This window comes from Amphiura filiformis, chromosome 2, assembly GCF_039555335.1.
Source record: "Amphiura filiformis chromosome 2, Afil_fr2py, whole genome shotgun sequence".
In the NCBI taxonomy this organism is placed as follows: Eukaryota; Metazoa; Echinodermata; class Ophiuroidea; order Amphilepidida; family Amphiuridae; genus Amphiura; species Amphiura filiformis.
The window spans coordinates 79,163,389-79,189,172 of NC_092629.1; the positions used below are offsets into that span (position 1 = coordinate 79,163,389).

The following is a 25,784-nucleotide window of genomic DNA, read 5'->3' on the forward strand; positions in this document are numbered from 1 at the left end:
CCCACTAACCTCACCCTACCCCTACCTCACACTACCCTGACCTCATCCAACACTGACCTCACACTTTCCCCATCCCACCCCTATCCCAGCACACCCCTCCCTAACCCCATCCCTACCCTTAGCTCACCCGTACCCCTACCCTCCTACACCCGTACCCCTACTGAAGACCTCAGAACTAAAAGGGGGTTAAGTCACAAAATCAAGATAGTCAATGAGTTAGGCCCAGTGTCAGTTTCTGTTACAAGGAGGCTATCTAAACCCTCTGTGCAAATGTCATAGTGAAATAATGTGGTAGAGCATTGAAACTGCATGGACAAACCAACTCCTTGCATTGAAACTACATGCACATAACAACCTTCTTTGCCATTTACCTCGAAATGCACTCAATGTGACTTAACCCCTTTTAGAGCTTTTTAGTTCTGAAGCCTTCAAATAGTTTTTACAGGTTGATATATATCAGCAGGTATGGGGAAAATAAAACTTTAAAACCTATTCAACTTTTACAATTTTAAAATGATAATGTACTTTCTTTTCTTTAACAGGAGTAAGTGTGTAGCACCCAAGCCGTTTTCAAGACTCTGGAAAGCAGAAATTTTCACTATCACCAAGCACAGAAGTATCCAGCACTAATAGCTTAAAAAACACACATTGTATTGTTGTATGTAGTGTACTATATAGCGGGGAATTTTTTGTGAGGATTTTAAAAGCTCCATCTTGAAACTATTTTCAACCCACAAGGTTTGAGTGTGCTGACCTTTGAACCCATGAAATAAACAAACCTGTCGACTTAGAATTTTGAAAAATTAATACCCAATAAAAATATCTCGCTAAACACTAGTATTAAGTATTATATATCATAGTACATGTAATAGTAATTCACTACATTTATTAAGGCATGCCATTTTGTTTATCTTCGGAATTTTAATTTCTATCCATCTAAACAAAAGCATACACACAATAGCGAGCTTGATTGCAAACGGTGCGAAGAATCAAATATAACGACATAACTTTTTTTTCTCTTATTTTTTTCACCACATTTGTTACAAATCAAAATGCTCCTGCACTATAGAAAAAATCCACAAGGGGCATTGTTTACTGCTTCGGCAAAACCTTGTTGTCACACATGGGCATCATTTGTACTTGTTCTCTCAATTTGGTTCATAAATTGCGAAGGACTCCTTGACGACCACAATAGCAAAGGCTTTCCTGGAACTGCATTGCAAACTATCAGTCCAGAAAAATCCCCAGTTCTGTCAAGCACAGCAAAATACCGTTCCACCGCAAGTCGGTATCAACCCACAGAAACTAGTATTCACGCTGCCTCTTCTTCCAAACAAGATGATAGGATGTCCACACCAAGAACAAGTCTGTCTTCATCATATGCTACAGCCATTGATGATGAAATACCTGCCGCAATCAAGACCGATATGTTTGAAACTTTTTCTCCCATATCCCTGAGTGCAACAGATGCATGTGAAAATGATCACACTTTAGTAGTCTCTACCAATAATCCAAACAAACTCAAAGCATTTACAGGCCCAAACCACTGCAGTGTTTTGGTAAGTGCCGACAACAACACGGCGCTTTCTGTTAAAATGTTACATTCCAGTAGTCATACAGTATACTCTTACTTCTATATAGAAATTTTAGGCACACCAACTCAACAATGCCTAGGTCGATATGTGTTAGTATCAAGTCATGATGTCCCTTGTTCAACTGTAATCAGTGGGAGTCACTTCAAGTTGCACTTTCAAAACACTGAGATATTACTAGAGATACAAGCTAAAAATGTTGAAATGACAGCGTGTTTTGAACATTTGTCTGAAAGGAGTGCTAAATGCGATTTGATTTTATATGAAAATCTTGTCAGGCAACAACAAGAATATAAGTCATATACACGCAACATTAGACGTTCTTTTTTTGAATGGTCCCACACATTCCAAGTATTTTCCCCCGCTACAAACTGCAAATGTAACTGCATTCTGTCTTGCACATGTACATTAGGTTATAGAGAATGGCGGTATTCATGCGATACAAACAGCGCAAATAAGAGCAGAGCAGATTTGATAGTATATACTACAAATATAATAGGCCTATCGTTTACCAACCTCAGTTTATTTGATGTACAACCACAAGTATTTGCAGGTCTCGGCACATTGAAATACCTAACCTTAGACCATAATAACATTCAGGAACTTCCCATAAAGATCTTTCATAACTTATTTCAATTAAAAATAGTAGACCTGAGTCACAACAATTTGACCACCTTGAGCTCAGGGGTATTTAATTCGTTGGTCAAATTGCTTTATCTTGGCCTGAACCACAATAACATAAACATGTTATCTAGGGATGTTTTTGACTTTCTAGCCGAGTCGGTTCACTTCAACCAGAAACAAAATTTGAGAGAAACTGGTATTCTTGACCTGAGTCATAACAACTTGACTTTAATACCCTATGGAATATTTGACTCACTAACTATGCTAAAGAAAATGTACGGTATTTTTTACCCGAGTCATAATAAGTTGACAACATTGCCGGATGGAATATTTGCATCACTAACGAGTCTACGACACAGTACCCTTGACCTGAGTTACAATAACTTGACCATATTACCAGATGGAATATTTGCATCACTAGAGAGACTAGGACACAGTACCCTTGACCTGAGTTACAATAACTTGACCAATTTACCGGATGGAATATTTGCATCACTAACGAGACTACGACACAGTACCCTTGACCTGAGTTACAATAACTTGACCAATTTACCGGATGAAATATTTGCATCACTAGAGAGACTAGAATCCAGTACCATTGACCCGAGTCATAATATCTTGACCAATTTACCGGATGAAATATTTGCATCACTAGAGAGACTAGAATCCAGTACCATTGACCCGAGTCATAATATCTTGACCAATTTACCGGATGGAATATTTGCATCACTAAAGGGAAAAGAATCCAGTACCCTTGACCTGAGTCATAATAAATTGCCAGATGGAATATTCACCTCAGTATCTGCTATATGGAGAACCCTCAACCTGACTCATAATAAATTGACCATATTGCCGGAAGGAATATTCACCTCATTATCTTCTATATGGACCCTTGACCTGAGTCATAATAACATGAACATATTGCCAGATGGAATATTCACCTCATTATCATATATAAGGACCCTTGACATGAGTCATAATAACATGAACATATTGCCAGATGGAATATTCACCTCATTATCATATATAGGGACCCTTGACATGAGTCATAATAACTTGACCATATTGCGGGATGGAATATTCACCTCATTATCTTCTATATGGACCCTTGACCTGAGTCATAATAACATGAACATATTGCCAGATGGAATATTCACCTCAGTATATTATATAGGGACCCTTGACATGAGTCATAATAACATAAACATATTGCCAGATGGAATATTCACCTCATTATCAGATATAGGGACCCTTGACCTGAGTCATAATAACTTGACCATATTGCCGGATGGAATATTCACCTCATTATCTTCTATATGGACCCTTGACCTGAGTCATAATAACATGAACATATTGCCATATGGAATATTAACCTCAGTATATTATATCGGGACCCTTGACCTGAGTCATAACAAATTGACCAGACTGCAAAGTAAAATATTCAGCCTATCATCAATAGCGGAAATAGGGGTACTTGACCTGGGTTACAATGACTTGACCACACTGCCAGTTGACAATTTTGAGATATTTCAAACTTTGCAATTGCTCAGGCTTAGAAGTAATCAGTTGAAGATAAATTCATCCCTGCCTTTCCAGTCCCTCCTTGCATTGAAAGTGCTTGATTTAAGCAATAATGCCATAGACAAAGTTCCATCCGATTTGTTTCTGGCAACTACAAATTTGTCAAGTTTAGATGTCTCTAAAAATAGTTTGGAAATTATTCCTTTCAATGCATTCAAAAATCTTCGTGAATTGATTTACTTGAACTCAAGTAAAAATTCTCTTTCATCTCTACCTTCATTTAAAACACAAGCTGAGTTAAAAGTTTTAGACCTTAGTGAAAACAGACTTCAAAACTTAACATTCGAATCCTTCATTGGACTGGACAATTTACAATCCCTTTTTCTGTCCAATAACCAAGTTTTAGAGCTACCAAATCAAGTATTTCATCACTTACAAATGCTTGTGTCTCTAAACATCTCCAATAATGGTATTCAAGAAATTGATTTCGAAGCTTTTCATTTCAAACTTGCAACTGTTGACCTCAGAGGAAGTAACTTGTACAAAATTACACGGAAATCGTTCGAGATATTAAACATTTCAACTGCAGTGGTCTTGGTCGACAAATATTCATCCTGCTGCTTTATTGCTGATGCAAAATGCATATCCCAAGAGCCACGCCCAGAGTATCTAACTTGCAATAGAATGTTACCATACGTTCCAACCACAGTTTTCATGTGGTTCATAGGCCTATTTGCATTAATATGCAACGGAATTGCTTGCTACTTTCGCTCACAAAAACGACAGGCAAACAAAGTTCAAACTTTATTCATATTAAATCTATCACTATCAGATCTGCTCATGGGCATCAACATGCTTATTTTAGTCATTGCCGATGCGTACTATGAGGAGTTCTTTCCGTCATATGCCCATCTGTGGCGACAAGGGTTTGCTTGTAAATGTGCCGGATTTTTGTCCATACTATCCAGCGAAGGATCTGTATTCTTTATTACCTTGATAAGTATCGATCGCTTTTTAGGAATCAAATACACATTTGGTAGCCGGCGATTAACAACAAGGATGGCTCGAATTTGTGTTGCGTTCGCTTGGTTAACAGCCCTATTACTTGGTGTCATTTCCATTGGTTTATCCAATGAAGAGAGTCAAGTATTTAGCATTTCTGAAGTATGCATTGGTATCCCAATAGTGCGTCAACATTTAACCGTATGGAGGAATGATCACATACAACTTAATGGGACGGAATTTATAACTAATGCTAAATATGGCAACAGTCCATTTATTAGGGGATACAACCGATACATGTATCAACAACTTATCCCAACAGTCCCGATTATTTCAATAAATGAAAAACCATCTCACCAAAATGTCACTTTTACCACGGCTGAAATAATTGGCAGCCAAATTTCCCCAATATTTTCAATTGTAGTATTTGTCGGTGTTAACCTTTTGTGTTTCATAATTGTAGCAACTTGCTACATACAGATATTCATGACCGCGAGAAATACATCCAAACGGGCAGCACGAACACAAACAGAGGACGAAGAAAGGCGCATGGCAAGAAAAATGTGTGCACTCGTGTTCACCGATTTCTTTTGTTGGGTACCATTGTGCATCACGTGTATCCTCGCACAATGCCAGGCTATTGAGATATCTCCCACAATGTATGTGTGGATAGTAGGGTTCATACTACCTATAAATTCATCAATAAACCCATTTTTGTATGTGATTTATGAAGCGATTTGCGATTATCGGGAGAAAAGGCAAGAAGCTAGAAACGCAAGGCAACAAATTGAGTTGCAACAACGCTAGGGTCAAAGGTCTTGTGTTCATGTGATACGAACTGATCCAATCGGGCCAAAAGAAGCAATATTGAAACATGAGTTATGATCATCAACAACTTGCTCCGAAATCACAAGCATGCTATTTGATGGCGTACTGCACGTTAGAATATGACCATTGCTAGGTCAACTGGCTCACGCTTTCTTTGTTACGAACCACTGATTGAAATGATCACAACACAAAGCCTATGGCATATCATAATTCGGAACAGGTGTATGTGCCCAGGCTTGAACCAGCAACCAATGGTTACTAACATGCACTACAGCAGCGAATCGTTGAAAATCCTTATACTTGGTTGCAAGACTCTTAAAATTCTTGCATATTTGATTTTTTCCATTATATTTTTTGTCTGTATCTCAATTTCACAATTCCTGCCTATCTTACATGTTGACATTAAATGACCATTGACCTAAGCATATGACCTTGAACACGATTATTAAATTAGGGTTCCCATAGTCTTTTGGTAAACATGTAAGTTATTGCATCCTTTCCCTTTAACAAATGTATACATTCCAGTCTGTATAAGGCTGCGATCACATAGAAGTATACTGTATACGGTATTCGCTATACGATATACGCTCATTCAATCAGGATGAGTTCACATAGGAGTATACTATGTGAACTCGGCCTGATCCAATGAGCGTATTTTGTATAGCGAATACCGTATACAGTATACTTTTATGTGATCGCAGCCTAATGGAATAAATAAATAAATTGCATTAAGGGGGTACTACACCCCTGTGGTAAATGTGACTATTTTTGCATTTTTATCGAAAAATAATAATACACTGGTAACAAAAGTTATATATATTATTGGGGCAAGGATTCCAATTACTACACTGAAATTTCAGTGACTTACGACAAGCGGTTCAGTATATATGATAGGAAATGAGGTACATTATAACGGTACCTTATTTATTATCATAAATAACGAACCGCTTGTCTTGGGTTACTGAAATTCCAGTGTAGTAATTGGATTCCTTGCCCCTATAATATACATAACTTTTGTTACCAGTAGTTTTTGAGAAAAATGCAAAAATATACACAAATTTATCGAGGGGTGTAGTACCCCCTTAATACAGTGAATGACATAGTTGGGCTTTTGCAGTTGAAATCCAAACAACATGGGTGACATGACCTTAATCTCCCCCAGGAGAGTGAAAGTCAAATGGGGTTACCTGAATGACCTGACTCCATTTAAAATTTACACCCAATGTGCAGGTGATAAAGATCATGTCCTCCATAGGGGGTGTAATGGATTTCAACTGGACTAACCCACTGTCAAACTATATAAGCAGTATGTTAACAATGTACAGGCCTGAACTTTGTATACACATATGTTAGATTTGAATAAATGTTAAATCTCACAAATATCATGAGTGTAATGCTGTAGCATACTTGCTGTGTCCATGTATCTTGCTTAAGTTAAGAAATGCACATAATTCGAACCACGTAAGGGCCCGGTCACCCACCTTTGCATAGTATTTTTTATGGGACCTGAAAGCACATCAGACACACAAAATTGCTTTCTGCATATGATGAATGTCCTTCTGATATCAATGGAATTTTTGAAATTCGCAATACAATACTAATTTTATGGCAAGCTTTAAAAATTTGACACATTTGACATTTAACAGTCCCCAAAGTAAACTTTATAAACCTATTGGTATATATTCAAAGTGTATGTACCTAGGATGAAAAGTCGACCATCATATGAACATTTTGACCTTTTGTATTGAAGATATACATGAATATCTTCAATTTGAAAGGTCAAAATTTACATATGATGGTCGCTTTTCCTCTCAGCTACATACACTTTAATTAAGTAGGCCTACATATCGTTTGATTTACTTTGAGGACTATCAAATGTGATGCGATCAAGCTAGACTTCTCCAGTAGTCCACTTGCCAATTGTGCACTACTCTGGCTATTACATTTAAACTCTGATTTAATTAATGAGTGCACAATTGATAGATTTTCACAACTGATCTTTTCAGTCACCGTGACGCCCCTGTTTGTTAGCTTCCCAAGTGGACTACTGACTTTGCCTTGAGAGTTAGGCCAATTTCTGGCCTAACTAAAATTGGTGATGATGTAATGTATCTTTAAAAATGAATCTGGCTTGTGATTGGTCGCCCAGATCTCGTTATTGTTTTAATCCTCCCGACGCGTACTGGTACCATTATAACTATACATGGTACACAACTATCTAGGGAAGGCGGCGCTTTTGTACTGGTGGATGAACGTATGCATCTAGCGCCAGATTGTACCACCATGCTTAGTCTTGTGGTTAGATTTTATTGAAAAACAAGTATGATTGACAGTGTGTGAGTCCCGGGGTAAAGTTCTGCTTAAAAGTGAAAGTCCATAGTCGGTTTTTCGGATAATAAACTGGCAGATTCTAAAATTAGAATTGTTCAGTATTGAAGTGTCATTATAATTATGCCATTATGATATGTTGCATTCAATAATATAAGCCTCAATGTAGGGCCTATACTTTACTTTTACTGTCACAAATATAATTATATAGCCTAAACTTTTTCATAACCATTTTATACTAGTATTTTGATGTACTAAATATCAGTATAATTTCGAGTTCAACTGAATGCGTTCATCATGATTAATAACATTTTATTTATCAAAAATCGACTATGGCATAGTCTACGATCAAGCAAAATCAGTCGGAACTCGGAAATATTGATTTTGAGATATAGCCAAACAAATGAAATATTTCCTTTTGTTTCCTGTTGTTTTAAAACTCTTTAATTGGTCATATCTATGGACCTGGTTTTTCAATTTCAATGGGGTTTTCTGCAAAATTCAGCTTTGTAAATGTTTTTTGCTATCCTATAAGAAACTGAAAATTGAATATTTCCGAGTTCCAACTGATTTTGCTTGATCGCATCACAAATGTCAAAAATATCAATTTCTAATAATTTGCCATAAAATCTGTATTATTTCGCAAATAAAAAAAAAAAAAATCAAAATTATTTGATATCAGAAGGACATTCCTCATTCAGAATTTAGTGAGTCTGATGTGCTTTGGTTTTTCAATTTCAATGGGGTTTTCTGCAAAATTCAGCTTTGTAAATGTTTTTTGCTATCCTATAAGAAACTGAAAATTGAATATTTCCGAGTTCCAACTGATTTTGCTTGATCGCATCACAAATGTCAAAAATATAAATTTCTAATAATTTGCCATAAAATCTGTATTATTTCACAAATTAAAAAAAAAAAAAAATCAAAATTATTTGATATCAGAAGGACATTCCTCATTCAGAATTTAGTGAGTCTGATGTGCTCTCAGGTCCCACAAAAATACTGCGCAAAGGTGGGTGACAGAGCCCTTAAGACCAGGGTGGAGAATTGGGCTATTCCTGTTGAAATCCATACACCCCCTATGGAAGACACAACTTTAATCTCCCACACAGAGGGGTGTAGATTTCAAATGGATTCACCCATTCAGGTAATCCAATTTGAAATTCACACTCCCTGTGTGGAAGATTAAGGTTATGTATTCCAAATGGGTGTATGGATTTCAACTGGAATAACTCATTTGAGAAATGGGGGTGAAGGGAATGGATGGAACAGAGGGAAACAGAGAGAGATCTTTACTATTCACTTGGTATACCCCCTACACCCACTCCTGTAGAGTATTTGCCCTTTACACAAGGTTCTCCCTGCAAATGTTTGTGCAAAAAGTGCATTTTTATTTCTCACGCTTTTCTAGCAATGCGAAAGAAGGCATTTGCAAAGCGTACACGGTAATTAAAGGTGTAGTACCCCCTTAATACAGTGAATGACATAGTTGGGCTTTTGCAGTTGAAATCCAAACAACATGGGTGACATGACCTTAATCTCCCCCCAGGGAGAGTGAAAGTCAAATGGGGTTACCTGAATGACCTGACTCCATTTAAAATTTACACCCAATGTGCAGGTGATAAAGATCATGTCCTCCATAGGGGGTGTAATGGATTTCAACTGGACTAACCCACTGTCAAACTATATAAGCAGTATGTTAACAATGTACAGGCCTGAACTTTGTATACACATATGTTAGATTTGAATAAATGTTAAATCTCACAAATATCATGAGTGTAATGCTGTAGCATACTTGCTGTGTCCATGTATCTTGCTTAAGTTAAGAAATGCACATAATTCGAACCACGTAAGGGCCCGGTCACCCACCTTTGCATAGTATTTTTATGGGACCTGAAAGCACATCAGACACACAAAATTGCTTTCTGCATATGATGAATGTCCTTCTGATATCAATGGAATTTTGAAATTCGCAATACAATACTAATTTTATGGCAAGCTTTAAAAATTTGACACATTTGACATTTAACAGTCCCCAAAGTAAACTTTATAAACCTATTGCTATGTATTCAAAGTGTATGTACCTAGGATGAAAAGTCGACCATCATATGAACATTTTGACCTTTTGTATTGAAGATATACATGAATATCTTCAATTTGAAAGGTCAAAATTTACATATGATGGTCGCTTTTCCTCTCAGCTACATACACTTTAATTAAGTAGGCCTACATATCGTTTGATTTACTTTGAGGACTATCAAATGTGATGCGATCAAGCTAGACTTCTCCGTAGTCCACTTGCCAATTGTGCACTACTCTGGCTATTACATTTAAACTCTGATTTAATTAATGAGTGCACAATTGATAGATTTTCACAACTGATCTTTTCAGTCACCGTACGCCCCCTGTTTGTTAGCTTCCCAAGTGGACTACTGACTTTGCCTTGAGAGTTAGGCCAATTTCTGGCCTAACTAAAATTGGTGATGATGTAATGTATCTTTAAAAATGAATCTGGCTTGTGATTGGTCGCCCAGATCTCGTTATTGTTTTAATCCTCCGACGCTGCACTGGTACCATTATAACTATACATGGTACACAACTATCTAGGGAATGCGGCGCTTTTGTGCTGGTGGATGAACGTATGCATCTAGCGCCTATTGTACCACCACGCTTAGTCTTGTGGTTATGTTTTATTGAAAAACAAGTATGATTGACAGTGTGTGAGTCCCGGGGTAAAGTTCTGCTTAAAAGTGAAAGTCCATAGTCGGTTTTTCGGATAATAAACTGGCAGATTCTAAAATTAGAATTGTTCAGTATTGAAGTGTCATTATAATTATGCCATTATGATATGTTGCATTCAATAATATAAGCCTCACGAGGGCCTATACTTTACTTTTACTGTCACAAATATAATTATATAGCCTAAACTTTTTCATAACCATTTTATACTAGTATTTTGATGTACTAAATATCAGTATAATTTCGAGTTCAACTGAATGCGTTCATCATGATTAATAACATTTTTATTTATCAAAAATCGACTATGGCATAGTCTACGATCAAGCAAAATCAGTCGGAACTCGGAAATATTGATTTTGAGATATAGCCAAACAAATGAAATATTTCCTTTTGTTTCCTGTTGTTTTAAAACTCTTTAATTGGTCATATCTATGGACCTGGTTTTTCAATTTCAATGGGGTTTTCTGCAAAATTCAGCTTTGTAAATGTTTTTTGCTATCCTCTAAGAAACTGGTGATTGAATATTTCGTAGTTCCAACTGATTTTGCTTGATCGCATCACAAATGTCAAAAATATCAATTTCTAATAATTTGCCATAAAATCTGTATTATTTCACAAAATAAAAAAAAAAAATCAAAATTATTTGATATCAGAAGGACATTCCTCATTCAGAATTTAGTGAGTCTGATGTGCTCTGGTTTTTCAATTTCAATGGGGTTTTCTGCAAAATTCAGCTTTGTAAATGTTTTTTGCTATCCTATAAGAAACTGAAAATTGAATATTTCCGAGTTCCAACTGATTTTGCTTGATCGCATCACAAATGTCAAAAATATCAATTTCTAATAATTTGCCATAAAATCTGTATTATTTCACAAATTAAAAAAAAAAATCAAAATTATTTGATATCAGAAGGACATTCCTCATTCAGAATTTAGTGAGTCTGATGTGCTCTCAGGTCCCACAAAAATACTGCGCAAAGGTGGGTGACAGAGCCCTTAAGACCAGGGTGGAGAATTGGGCTATTCCTGTTGAAATCCATACACCCCCTATGGAAGACACAACTTTAATCTCCCACACAGAGGGGTGTAGATTTCAAATGGATTCACCCATTCAGGTAATCCAATTTGAAATTCACACTCCCTGTGTGGAAGATTAAGGTTATGTATTCCAAATGGGTGTATGGATTTCAACTGAATAACTCATTTGAGAAATGGGGTGAAGGGAATGGATGGAACAGAGGGAAACAGAGAGAGATCTTTACTATTCACTTGGTATACCCCTACACCCACTCCTGTAGAGTATTTGCCCTTACACAAGGTTCTCCCTGCAAATGTTTGTGCAAAAAGTGCATTTTTATTTCTCACGCTTTTCTAGCAATGCGAAAGAAGGCATTTGCAAAGCGTACACGGTAATTAAAGCACGCATCTGACAGGCGTGCCTACGCACACACAGCACACACTTTGCAGGTACGTAGAACCTTGTTTTGAGATGACCGTGCAAAGGGTCAATACTCACTTCAAACATTCTTAGAGTCACATATAGCCAATGAGCAAAATGTTAGAAAAATATGCAGTGTACACTTGAACAGTTGAGTGCCAAATACACCCCCGTGGTTGCTAAGACCGGGTTCGGCTAGTGGGCCGTCTGTTGATAACCCCTCCTTTAATTGTGACCTGCTATCACCAAATGAGCATTAAGTCGCAAGTTTGTACTTTCAAGACGTCTTTGCTGCTGCGTTGGTCTTCTCTATTTCACACGCATCTGTTCAAGCCAAAAGTATGTCTGTATGTCCTTTGTGAATGGGGGTACAATGGGCCATTCAAGAAAGGACATACTACTGATTGGTATAAAGAACATCAACTCTGCAGCCAGGGTATCTCAAAACTAACAGCTTAAAAATTTACGCTCATTTTGTGGTAACAGGTCGCAATTTATGTGACCACCATGAATGGGCTGTAATGTCAGCAGAGCTTGTTTTGAGATAAGTCCACTAACTTCTCAAAAAACAATAGAAAACGCAGAATTTCACAAGTCTACAAAATTTTACTACCTTGCAACCAAGCAGCAGTGATAGGCAATATATCAGTGTATAGCATATTTTGAGGAAAAGTTGCCTGTCCTATATCTCAAAAAGTGAAAATGTTGACATTACAGTCCATTTGTGGTGGACAGTCACAATTGTTCAATCATATGGGTGTGGGTGGTGGGGGGTGGGGGTGGGGGTGGGGAATACTCACTTGTTTAATTTAATGGTTGGTGGATCCTGCTGTAACATGTAGACGAGTCTGTTGGGTGTAGTCACTAAAATATCTGGAAAATAAATTGGTTTCAATAATTTTCATTTAAAATTTAAAATTAACATCTGGTGACTGTCACTCATCCACTGATGTTTATGTAGGTCACTTTTAAGTTGAAAAATATCCTTCCTGACATAATATTTAAGGATTTAACTGATAGGACTGATAACAGAGGACAAGCGCCTCAGGTTATAGCATGGTTTTGAGATCATTGCAGGCCTATAATTTTAACCATGCCCTTACACCAGTCAATATTTGTATATTAACCCCAAGGCCGCTACGCTTCTTTCTGTTCCCCTTATTGGGCAATTACATGATAAAACCATCTGAAAACCAATCAAAATAGAGCTTTTAGACCTCTCAGCAATTTTAAGCTTAATCCCCATCAGCCATACTGATCATTCTTACCATATCTCTGATTGGCTCAATAAATGATATAGCCCTTTTTGCAACCAATCAAAATAGTGCCGAGAGGCCGATATAACGGGAGGTAGTGCTAATGGGATTTATTACCAGCAGATACTTTGGGAGAAGGTAAAAGTAAAAAAAGCAAAAAGCAGTACCTGCTGCGTTATTCTTTTAAAGACATTGCAGTTTGTACTGTATAATAACTTACTGTACAAAAAAAGTAATGCATCATTTGTCACCACGGCGATCCATTTTACACAAATACAATTTTTATTTGATGAAATCTAACTATCGCTGCATGATAACTTCTGTATGAAGGATAAAGTACCAGCACTTTTTAACCTTCATCCTCAAGTTGCTGGTGTCCAAATTTCCCTCAGTCTGAGGATTACACAATTAAGCCATTTACTGTGGTCAAAATTATGAGTTGAAGGAGACCCTCTATAGTATTAGTAATGTGGGCATGCCTAGCTGTGTCATTTATATGCAGATTTTACTTGGTATGGCAGATATGTTTGTTTGGGGATAGGGTAACAAAATCACAATTTTTGACTGCATCCCTGAGAACTGCAATAATTATGTTTACCTCTCCCATCAGGGTGAATTAGGGAGAGGGCAAGCATTTTTTTGTCAATACACAGAAGAAGGCCAACCATTGATTGGTGGCTAAGCATTGTTTGCAGGTCAAAAGGAGAGGCAAACATTTATTGGTACAGATTTTTGGTGCACTTCTCAAGGAGTAGAACAATACAAAATTAAAACGTTCAGATATACAAACTTTCATACTTAAGTGATACTTAACATCACCAAGTGATCAAGCTTTTTAAATTCAAGTTTCCAAAAATCTGGCCGGGGGGGGGGGGATAAAGATCTTTTGGCATGTCAAAAGTGGGAGCCAAGCCATTTTGGGGAGAAAATTCTGACAATTCACCCCCATACATAATTATTGGGGTATTCCAGTTGAAATCCATACACCCCTGTGGAAGACATGACCTTAATCTTGAACAACAGCGATTGTGAATTTCAAATGGGGTTGCCTGAATGGGTGACTCCCATTTGAAATTTACACCCCCGATGGTGGAAGTCTTCCATAGGGGTGATCTACTTTCATAATTCCATGACTTTTCCAAGTCCAAGCTGGGAAACTTTCTGATCGCCCCTTTTGAGTAATTCTTACCAAATTTCCCTGCCGACTGTGGTCCAAATTTCTTTGCAGCTTTTGCAGTGTTGTCAATGGTATGTATACGAAAGCCTCTACCATCGGCTAATCTGACAAATTCTCGGTACGTCTGCTGAGCTAACTCTCGGCTTGGAGACACTACCACTGCTCGGAAACCTTGTCTACGAGGCTCCTGTAAGTGAACAACACCAATAATTTTTGTTTGGATTTAAAAATAAACTGAATATAATTTCTTGATGAAATTAAAGGTGGGTGGTCCAATTTTTTAACCCCCTGAGCACTACCTGCCGATCTAACATTGCCTCTGATTGGTCAATTACATGATATCTTCACTTTAATTACCAATCAGAATGCAGCTTTGCAAATAATTCACCCCGATTTTTTTGTGTGGTGAAATTATTCTAACAATGTTGCCGATTGGGCCAATTGATAATGAAAACATCTTTTTGGCCAATCGGCAGGTAGTTCTCATGGGTTTAATATGTGACCAAATCTGAGCCAATTTAGATGCTGTAGTTTTGTCAAACTCTGAAATTTTGAATAAAGTGCAGGAACCGTTGTTTACGATGGAAATACTAGTCAAATGCGTAACACGATGTTCATAACACAGTACGTACATGGCGTGCGGAACACACATCAAAGGGCCCTGCCGTAGCACGATCAACAGAATGAAACGCATTGGCGACACCGGTATTGGTAGTAAATTTCAATTTTCTTTGCTTTACCTCAGGTTTTTCGGCTCAAAATTAGAAGGAGACATATCTGACAGTGAAATCTAACATTTGATGGAAAAGAAATATTAATCTATTTTTTATGGAAATGTTACAACGTGACTTTAAAGTGAAATGTTTGTATGAATAGGCTACGACAGCAGAATCCTGGGATAAACAAACCTTTAGATGTTGTAATACTGGAAGAATGAATGCAGCGGTCTTGCCAGATCCTGTTGGGGCACATGCTAATAACTCTCTCCTCTGTGAAACAAATTTAAAAAAGACCAATGCAATGTGTTAAATGAAATGAATAAGCCAGGTATGAGAACTACTTTACATTTGAAAACCTAAAAGTAGTGAAAAAACATTTAATCAAAAACCGTACCCACAAATGCAAATAAGTAAACAACTACACATTCAAATATAGATGCACTAACAAACAAACAAACAAACAAACACACATACAAACAAGAAAAATGATAATACCAGCATCTGTATGGTAGGTGTGATACACACCCAGCTTTGTGGATATTCTCAGATTGTGATACCAATTTGTATTTTGCCTTATTGGTTGCATCTACTGACATGACCCACTGCCTCCCCCTCCCCCATATACACACACACCTCTTGTAGCACATATCGATTGGGAACACTTGCCTAAAACAACCAAAACGGGACACTGCCCACACAAGCCTAAAACCCACAAATTGGGGACATTTGTGTGTCAAAAGGGGACATTTGTGTGGGAAAACACAAAGACATGTCCCTACAATCGTCCCTACACCCTTGAAAATCGGGAACACTTTAATTTATCATGCCATTTTTTGGTACTTTTAGCCGTAGGGGGTGCAGGGGGAGAAGTCTCTACAAACGAGATTGTCCACGGTCATCAGATGTCCGTGCTTGGTGGGTTTTAGACCACAAAATGTCCCCATTTGTTGGTGTTTACAAGATGAGTCCAGATGGCCTCACAGTGTCTCTAGGGTACTTACAATACTTCCATGTATCATGACTGGTGTAGCCTGCATCTGTATAGCAGTAGGTGTGATATACCCTGCTTTGTGGATATTCTCTATGATATCACTATGTATTTTGCATTCTTACTATTGCATATTGGGGTCACGGTGGTACAGCTGTATGGGTTCTGCCTCGCAATCGGTGGATTGCAAGTTCGAGCCCCAGAGGTGCCATTGTGTTGTGCACATGGGGCAAGCTAGTTACCTCACTTGCCTCTCTATCCAAAGGTGAAATGGGGGAGCTGTTATGAATATTATCCATTGAGTGCTGCCCAAAGGTATGAGCATGCCTTGGGCATTGTTTGGCATCTGACATATTCTAATGACAGCAGAATAAACTGCAACTCTACAAGTCTTATTACAAGACTGCCCTACCCCAACCCTAACCCTAAACTCCATAAATGAGGACTGGACTCAAGTCTAGCAAGTTGCACCCTATTCTGTAATGTACCGCGCTTTGATACATGTGAAAGGCGCTGCATAAATGCCAACAAATGCCAAAATTTTACTGAAATATCCCACTGACCCCCCCAGCTGGCCTATATAACAGCTTCTGGTACTTACATGTATCATGACTGGTATTGCCTGCATCTGTATGGCAGTAGGTGCAACATACCCAGCTTTGTGGGTATTCTCTATGATATCACTATGTATTTTGCATTCTTGTTGCATCTCCTGAAAGGTTCCCAATGGATCTGGTACATCTGTGCCCAAGACATGGATTCTGTAGGAGGACAAAGACAATCAATAATTACATGAGGGGGTTTATTTGAATTATTTTTGGGGTCAGGCTACTTCCTCCCAGCAACACATCCCTTCCCATAGCACTCTGTAAATAAAAAAAAAGATTTCTTTAGGCAATAGAAACAAATTAGTTCTATCGCCCATAGACAATGTGTTGTAATTTCGTTCTGGTATACCAGAACGAAATTCAAATTTTATGATATCTTTGCTAAACGAATTAATCTGCAAGAAATTTTTTGTACATAAACATTGTGTAGCCAGAGGTTTCCGTGCCATAAAAATCTCTACTTTTTTTGGAGAAAAGTGGGGGGAAGGGGGGATGAGGCTGTGGATCACGAAATGCCCTTTTAATTGACCATTATTAATTGTGATGACATATAAATCTTTGCCTGTATTGATATTGAAAAGTATAAATTTAGCATTAATTTGGATTAATTAGTTCTTAGTTCATTACTGAATAACAAACAAGCATCGAAGCAGCATCGACGGTCGATAGAAAGATCGGACAAATTTGTTTCTGGTGCCTTATAGTGCCTTTTAAAACACAAAGGTGACAAGCTGCCTCACAAGTGATTCTTGCCAAAAGATTTCAAAGCATTAAACACTTGCCTTGCTAGGTGTATCATGCTGCTTGCTTGACTTGTCATTATTGAACACATTGTAAAAAACAACCAGTTCAAAAGATATGATCAGTTAACTTAAAAGAGTTTCCAAAACAATAGGATGTGAATATCACAAAATCAATATTTCCGATTTCCAACTGAATTTGCTTGAACACATCGCATATGTAGGGGTGTGGGTGGGGGAGGGTATTATGCCATTAGGGGTACAAAATTTATTGTGAGCCATATGCCATGCATGTAAGGTGCATTTTAGATATTGTAGGACACTGGTGGGTACATGTAACACTGGTAAAAATCTAATATGCAGGGCTGAGGAGCTAGGACCCAAAAATTGTCCTAATTGGGCTGATTTTGCATGATTTTGATAAAAATACTGGGGAGATGGTTTATGAGAGTTAACGCCAGGCCTCACCTGTGGTGCTTGCGAAAAGATTTCAGTGTGTGCTGCCTTTCTTGGTCTTGGTTTTGAAGAGTAACATCATCATCACCTTTGACCTCTTGGCTTGGTTTGTCATCGTTGAATGCTGACAGCAACGTTACATCATCTTGCCTATGGTTGTGTTGTTCTTCATCATCTTCGTTACTGCCAATGTCACTTTCATCTTTATCAATAGTAATATCTGCATCACCATCATCATCATCATCATCATCATCATCATCATCGTCGTCGTCATCAATATCATCCTCCTCCTCCATATCATCTGTACGAGTTTTTTCTGATGTTCTTTGGTGATCATCTGTAAAGTTGGCAGTTGTTTCATCTTCTTCCTCCACCCCTTCAAAAATATAAGATTGGGGGGGAAATAAGTACGATCACTGATCAGTATGTTTAATAGAGTGCATGAACCCCAGACAAGGAAATACAAGGAATGTGATTATATGAACGAAGCAGAATTTTTTTCTGACTATCCTAAATTGCAAACCAACAAATGCAATGATCAAAATTCGCAATCTTCATGACCTTGTGCCTAAGAGAGGAGCGCTCTCATTGGCTGAAATCCCGATGCAACAACAAGACCATGGCAACGACCATGTACATGACCTGAAAGTGCATGACCAGGAAGTGTTTCCATGGTTGGTGGGGTCAAAAGTGTTTTTTTACGGTTGCATGTCAGAAAACTATAGTCTTGTCTGATATACATGTTACAACATGACATCAATTGTATTAAACAATGTAAAAATTAAGTGCCCACCCAAAATCTACCGAATCGCCATAGGTCAATGACACTAATAATTTCACTGGACTAATTGACCAGTTCCAAAGTTTAGTATTTCGGACAAATGGAATGCTTAAAAATTCTCATTGGACCCCTTAAATATTGGTTTTGCAGGTACCAAAGGGTACAGAAAAATTAAATTGGACCCTTTGATTTTTTGTGCTCGAGCTACCACTGGTTGGACGTACATGTAAGACATTTTTTATGCGTAGCGTTATCAGCTTGCACTAATTGATTTTTGTTACGTTTGCATACTTCACTGTATAAGTCTATGGAATAAAATTGCTACACATTTCTTCTTCTTCCAATATAGTACAGTCCGCACATAGCGTATATTCGTACTTTTTGCATGGTGGGTGCAGGAAATTTATAGTGCTGACTACATCTAAGGTGCGATAAAAACTGGAAGTAGTCTAGCGGAGCTGGACGGACTGCACCTGCCCTCTGAAGCATTCCAGGGAGGTGCTGTCAACAAGCTGCTGGGGAAGTGCATTCCAGAGCCTGATTCCATCTGCGAAGAATGAATGTTGGTAAACGGTTGTCCTGGTAAATGGCACATGATATTTCATTGAGTGCCCACGTAGCATCACAGTTGGAACAAGGTAGGACTGTGGAATATCAACAAGTCCGTAAGCAATAGCCTGGGCATGCCTTTCCTGTAGGGTTGGCCATTGGAGTTGGTAAAGCATGGCTGAGACACTACTGGTAGTTCTGTAGTCGTGGAAGATGAAGCGGGCATATCTACGTTGTACCATTTCCAGTTTCCTGATTTCCAAAATTGTGTAGCAAAGTGATCAAAATTATGTAGCATTTTGCTCCGCGATATTGGCCATTTTCAACGCTGGTTTGGGTGCAAAAAGAATGTGCAATATATTTTGCCGTACATGTCACCACTTAAACTTGAACATGTTTTCCAGTTGAAATCCATACACCCTCTATAGAAGACATTTGGAATTTCAAATGGGGTTACCTGAATGGGTGACTCCACTTGAAATATACAACCATTGTGTAGGAGATTAAGATCATATGTCTTCCATAGGGGGTATATGGATATCAACTGGAAATAGCCTAATTTGATATTCTATAGCAACAGTAATGACAACAAAAAAAACCCTCATTACCTGTGTATTTTGCCTCCTTTTTCATTTTTTTCTTTGCCTTTTTGTTTCTCTCCACATCATCAATTTGTTTCCTTTTATTGCCATTTTGCAAATTGACAGATTGTTTTTTATGTTTTGGTTTTACAGTTGTGCTAGCAGCTGGAGTAGACGGCAGAGTCCCGAACAGGTCCAAAGTTTTAGCAACATTGTCCGACTGAGATGATGACACAGGCTTGCTGATCTGTCATCAATGAAATGAGATAAAACACAAAATTAGTTTATACCATATTATATTTTAAAGAGCATTACATCATTGGAAATGTGGCCTGTTCCCACAAAACTGCCAGGCTTAGAAATCAGTGGCAGTGCGGGCAAATCCATTCTCTAATTCAGTACCGGTAAGTCACCAAATCCAAAGATTCACATCTTTCCACACAACCGAATGGCTGTTTTTGCTGTTAAAATGCCCCCTCGTCAAATCAGTATTAGGCCATGTGTTTTGAACTCGCCACCCTTAGCGTTACATCACAAATATTACGAATTTACACATTTCAACTCATTGAATAAGTGAGGGTGGAATAAAAAAATTCGAGGTTAGGGGAAGCCTACTTACTTGGGAAGAAAAAAAATCCAGCTGTTTGGTAATCTCGGAATACAGGGTGTCCCAAAATATGTTAAATTTTTTTAACAAATCAACGTATTTTGAACTGAAACATTTTACCCCTAACCCATACAGAAAAAGTAAGTCCATATTTAGATTCCTCATCAAATTTACTCTCAGAAAATGTATACTTTGACTATGATAGGATAAGTAATTAAATATTTACAGCAACTTCAAACAAGAGAGGGTGAGATGGCCGAGTGGTTAAGGCGTTGCGCTGCCGGCCAGGAGATACGAGCGACGAGGGTTCGAGCCTTGGGCTTGCCTTAGGTGAAAATTCTCTTCCCTCCCAAAAGTTCCTATATGGTCGGGAATCCTTCAATTAGGTTCAGTAATTTAGGGTTTTACCGTCGTCACCCGATTCGACTTGACAATTGCGCCTGTTTTCAAGGTGTGCGTACGCCACGTCGTGTTCGGCGTTGCGTTGCAGACATCGCAGAGAACGATGCGTGTTGTGCGTGTCAATGCTATTTTTGCGCACCGGCGATAACTAGGGCCAAAAAATAAAGAAAACAATGTTTGCTGAGCGCAAAAAAAGTGGTCGCTTCTAATATATTAAATACAACATGTATAAACCAAATATTGCCAGCGTGCTTCCAGTAATAACGGACCTGGACCCCCTCCCCAAAGTAGGCCTACGACAGTAGGGTCCAATAGATGGTATGAAGTTATAGGCCTACCAAACAAACACAGAATCAGGGTGTTTTTTTTTTAACATTAGGTCTAAACGAGTGTTGGTTAAATTGGTTAATTCGTTTTAATAATATTTTGGCCTAAATGTTGGGTAAGCACTACGGTATATTATAGGCCTATTAAAGGTTATACGTTTGTAGAACGTTTCATAATGAAACACACTACAACAAAATTAAAAACATGTTGTGAAAATGTTATTGTAGACATATATTATTTTGGCAACATTGTTCCAACTTAGAATATGTTTTGCAGTTAGTGTTCAATGTTTTTGATTGTTATTTTTAAAATGTTTTAAAAGTTTATAATCCACCATTTAAATGTTTAAAGCATTTGTGTTATTGGGTAAAGACCTACTACGTGCACTGAATTCATAATGCATGCAATATAGACAACACTATCAAAACTATTCAGTTTCAAAAAAAAATTGTCATACATTTACAAAAATGTTATCATAATTGGCCAAAAGATTTTCTACAGCTATAAGCAATTGAACTGCAACAATTGATGATATGAATCCACCTTGAGATAATTCTGTTGGCCTATAGTTTTTGTGACCAAAAAGTTTTGCTCTCGGTAAACGGCACTAAGCATGCTAAGTAGGCCTATGCCTATAATAAATGTAGGCCTATTTTAGTCAAACACTTCCACCCATGGTGTCAAACGCTTTGCTTTAACATGTTTAATAAATCCTCTTTTTGGTCATTCGAGTCAGGTGAACATAAAGCTGAAAATAACTCACTTTGTGTAACTTGACAACTCTTTGGTCCAATATATTTGCAGAATGGGAGTCTTTCTTACACCCGTTTGTGACCAAAATACACCAAATTAGAATTAGGCTAAGAATTTGTTAATATTCTTAGCCCTAATAGTCGACATCATTATGGACACTTCTTAGCCTAAGTATCTTAGGTAACTTTTTTTTAAATCGTGAAAACTTTCCTGCGTAAACAGACAATTCCTTTTTTGTGGCCATATGCGTAAATGAACGCTGAATCGGCATTAGATCGCGCTTCATACCAGCGCGTTGGCACCCACCAAAATATCCACGTACGCAATTAACTACGCATGGTGTCGCAGAAAAAATGCATTTTTGACCTATTTTGGTCAATTTACGCAAAAAACTAGGTCAGGTACCCCCATTTTTTTTGCGCGATTTTACAGAGCTTTTTCTTTTTCATAACATATATAAAATTTTGTCTCGACAATTTTTTTATACAACACAATTTAGGTGATATATTTTGGGCAAATTGCTGATTTTGCCATTGAAGTGTACAGAGATTTTTGGAAATGTACACCTCTTTTAACCCTAACACTGGACCCGGGTTATTGCTGCCCGGCCAGCAATTCCGTGCGCATATAACACTTAGGGTGATTGTGTCATCCAAGACCCTGGGATTCATGCATGCAGATTTTTTCATCGTAAGATTTTGTAAGATTTTTGGGTGTTAGGGTTAGGGTAGGCTCTAATCTGGAAAAATACATCTTAGTTAACCCTAACACTGGACCCTGCTTTTTGGGATCGGAAGTCAAAGAAGATCCGAAAAAGTCAAGGAGAAGAAGAATTTTGACTTGGCACCCCGGATTCAACCTTTGACCCTCGCATGCCAAGCACACGATCACGGACGGGTTATTGCTGCCCGCCAGCAATTCCGTCGCATATAACACTTAGGGTGATTGCGTCATCGCAGACCCTGGGATTCATGCATGCGCAGATTTTTTCATCGTAAGATTTTGTAAGATTTTTTAGTGTTAGGGTTAAAATTGCTGTAGCTCAAAAGTGAGGTCCGGCACCCCGTTTTTTTCCTGATTTATTATCTACACATATTAATGTACAAAATATGTCAATTTAAAAAAATTTGGTCGATAGGTTTAGTTACGACGGTAAAACCTTAGTTTCAGAATTTAATTGAAGAATTTTTTTTGATTCTCATCAAAGTAATCTCATATTAAAGAGCTAAATGAAAGAAAACTGATGAGGCATAAATGAATGTCATACGACATGTGTTTGCGGAGATATGCTAATTTGAATGGCTCAACTTTTCAGCCAATTTCCTGTACAAACTTTTTGTGCATGCACATTAAAATGCTTATAGGCCTATACTGTGCATTGAGTACATACAATTTTAAGAAACAAGCACTGTCTTGCTATTTACTGGTACTGAACTGTAAATGTAATCCTAGATTGATTGAATTTGTATTGATGTGAACATATTGGCCTATCATTTTCTTTGGAAGGTGGGGGGTCCCAAATGGCAAATATACAGGGGGGGGGGTCATAATTTTTTGGAAAGAAAAATGGGGGGGTCATACAATTTTGATGACCAAAATGTGGGAGTCGCAAGATGACCACAGATAGTGTGTTTATCTTAAATTCAAAAAGACTGAATACAATTTTAGCCTCTTCAGGGGGTACATGTAAGGTGTATTAGTGGGTGGTGGGGGAGGGGGGTCATAAAATTTTGTTGCCGAAATAGGGGGGGTCGCAATTTTATTGATGCTGAATTTTGTAAATTTGGGAGCCCCGCAGAAAATGATAGCCCCCTAATATACAATTGAACATGCATGAGTAACATTTTGTTTTATTTCTGTTTTCTGATGCAGATTCCAGCTTTGACAGAGGATGGAAACCAGGGACTGTCTTTTGGAATTTGCAGGAGAGCATTAAATAGCTCTTCTAGAGCCATCAAGAGCTGTTTAGAACATTTACAATAAAATGTAATGAGAGAATGGTCAACTAAGGAAAGCTAAAAATCACTCTCCTATATCCGATTTAAGGAGAGAGGTAAAGAGCGATTGCTCTCGCTCTCCTCAAAAGGCAGTCCCTGGGAAACCAGTGAGAGCCAACAGCAAATTATGCAAAAATAAAGAAAATTTTTTTCAAAAAGATGAAATTTGTGTTGAAGTGTCTTATTTTTTTTTGTCATTGAAAAACTCACGGTTTTGATACTACCCACCCGAGTACACCTTTTCACTGATACAAAAGGGGGGGGGTAATTTGTTTGAGGGGCACCCTTTAAAATGTTTAATTATTATAAGCACTAGCTGATGCATTCACCCCTCCCCCAGGAAAATGTTTTTGAGCATGCACCCTTTGGAGCACTGGCTGGCGAATGCCCCCTATTCCGAAGATCATTGCGAAAACTCGAGGGCCAGTTCACTTGATCATCAGAATGGGGTCACTCCTGCTCAAGTATGAACCCCCCGCCCCCAGCTTAAGTTTTGTCTTTGAGCAGGCACCCTTTGGAGCACTGGCTGGCGATGCTCCCTATTCAAGATCATTGCAGAAACTCGAGGCCAGTTCACTTGATCATAAGAATGGGGTCACTCCTGCTCAAGTATGAACCCCCCCACCCCCTTCCCCAGCTAAAGTTTTGTCTTTGAGCAGGCACCCTTTGGAGCACTGGCTGGCACATGCTCCCTATTCCGAAGATCATTGCGGAAACTCGAGGGCCAGTTCACTTGATCACCAGAATGGGGTCACTCCTGCTCAAGTATGAACCCCCCCCGCCCTTTCCCCCAGCGTAAGTTTTGTCTTTCAAGCAGGCACCCTTTGGAGCACTGGCTGGCGATGCTCCCTATTCCAAAGATCATTGCGAAACTCGAGGGCCAGTTCACTTGATCATCAGAATGGGGTCACTCCTGCTCAAGTTCCCCCCCCCCCCATGACGTAGCGTCATAGGAGTACGTCCCCCCCCCCATCAATTTGAACATTTAGAAAATCAAATAGGAAAATGGCCAAAAAACGGCATGTGTCCGTCCCCCAACCCCCGGCCATCATACCCGATGTGCCCAGTCATTCATGCATCTATCATAGCAAAAATCTGCTAGCGCTATGCCATGGTCGCACGCATCATGACTGCCGAATTCGGCTCTGAATTTACAGAGTAAAATTAACATCAAAATGAGTGCATGCATGAGTGTCGATATTTCGTAACAAATAAAAGGACCAAAAATTCTTGCATACTACTTACCTGAAATCGTTCAGCATCACTTCTAAACCGTCGTAAATCAAACTTAGCACCAGATCCCAGTTTCCGAAAAAAATCCATGTGGGTCGCCATTTTCGAACTATTTTTTGGGACGCGGAATTGTGCAGTACCGCGTGCGGTACTGCACACTTCCGTTTACAGTCCCGCATGCGGAACTGCACATCCCGACCTGCATTCCCGCATGCGGGAATGCAGGTCGGGATGTGCAGTACCGCATGCGGTACTGCAACATTTTTGGTGCATTTCCGCTAGGGGATGTGCAATATTTTTGGTGTTTTTTCCGCATGGGGATGTGCAATATTTTCGGTGTATTTCCGCGTGGGGAACTGCAATATTTTTGGTGCATTTCCGGCAGGGGATGTGCAATATTTTTGGTGTTTTTTCCGCATGGGGATGTGCAATATTTTTGGTGTATTTAGCTACCAAGTAATCTATATTTTAACTGAGATTTTAAGGTCTGAAACAGTTTTAAACAGGTTAGGCCTATATTTTTGGGTTTTGGTGTTGGT

The 25,784-nt window shown here is 38.4% G+C and overlaps 2 protein-coding genes across 2 annotated transcripts in view; one reads left to right on the forward strand and one right to left on the reverse strand.

Moving 5' to 3' along the window:
• Window positions 1–25,347, reverse strand: part of LOC140146665 (probable ATP-dependent RNA helicase DDX52) — an 81,750-nt gene extending 56,403 nt beyond the window's left edge. The window contains exons 1-7 of the mRNA XM_072168534.1: window positions 25,258–25,347; window positions 19,954–20,173; window positions 18,028–18,391; window positions 16,813–16,972; window positions 15,413–15,493; window positions 14,517–14,691; window positions 12,872–12,944 (exon numbers count right to left, since the gene is read on the reverse strand). Coding sequence (XP_072024635.1) covers window positions 12,872–12,944; window positions 14,517–14,691; window positions 15,413–15,493; window positions 16,813–16,972; window positions 18,028–18,391; window positions 19,954–20,173; window positions 25,258–25,347 — 1,163 coding nt within the window. The remainder of the gene's footprint in view (window positions 1–12,871; window positions 12,945–14,516; window positions 14,692–15,412; window positions 15,494–16,812; window positions 16,973–18,027; window positions 18,392–19,953; window positions 20,174–25,257) is intronic.
• LOC140172001 (uncharacterized) lies at window positions 1,347–5,872 on the forward strand. The gene is made up of 2 exons (XM_072195352.1): window positions 1,347–1,559; window positions 3,813–5,872. Exons 1-2 carry the CDS (start codon window positions 1,347–1,349, stop codon window positions 5,544–5,546), a joined length of 1,947 nt encoding a protein of 648 aa, XP_072051453.1. The 3' UTR covers window positions 5,547–5,872.
• Window positions 25,348–25,784: the final 437 nt, after the last annotated feature.

Bases quoted from the DNA above. Each gene is read 5' to 3' on its own strand.
- LOC140172001 (XM_072195352.1), top strand. From the start codon at position 1,347: ATGTCCACACCAAGAACAAGTCTGTCTTCATCATATGCTACAGCCATT. The intron at 1,560-3,812 runs GTAAGTGCCGAC...CTGCCTTTCCAG, and splicing joins CAAACCACTGCAGTGTTTTG to TCCCTCCTTGCATTGAAAGT.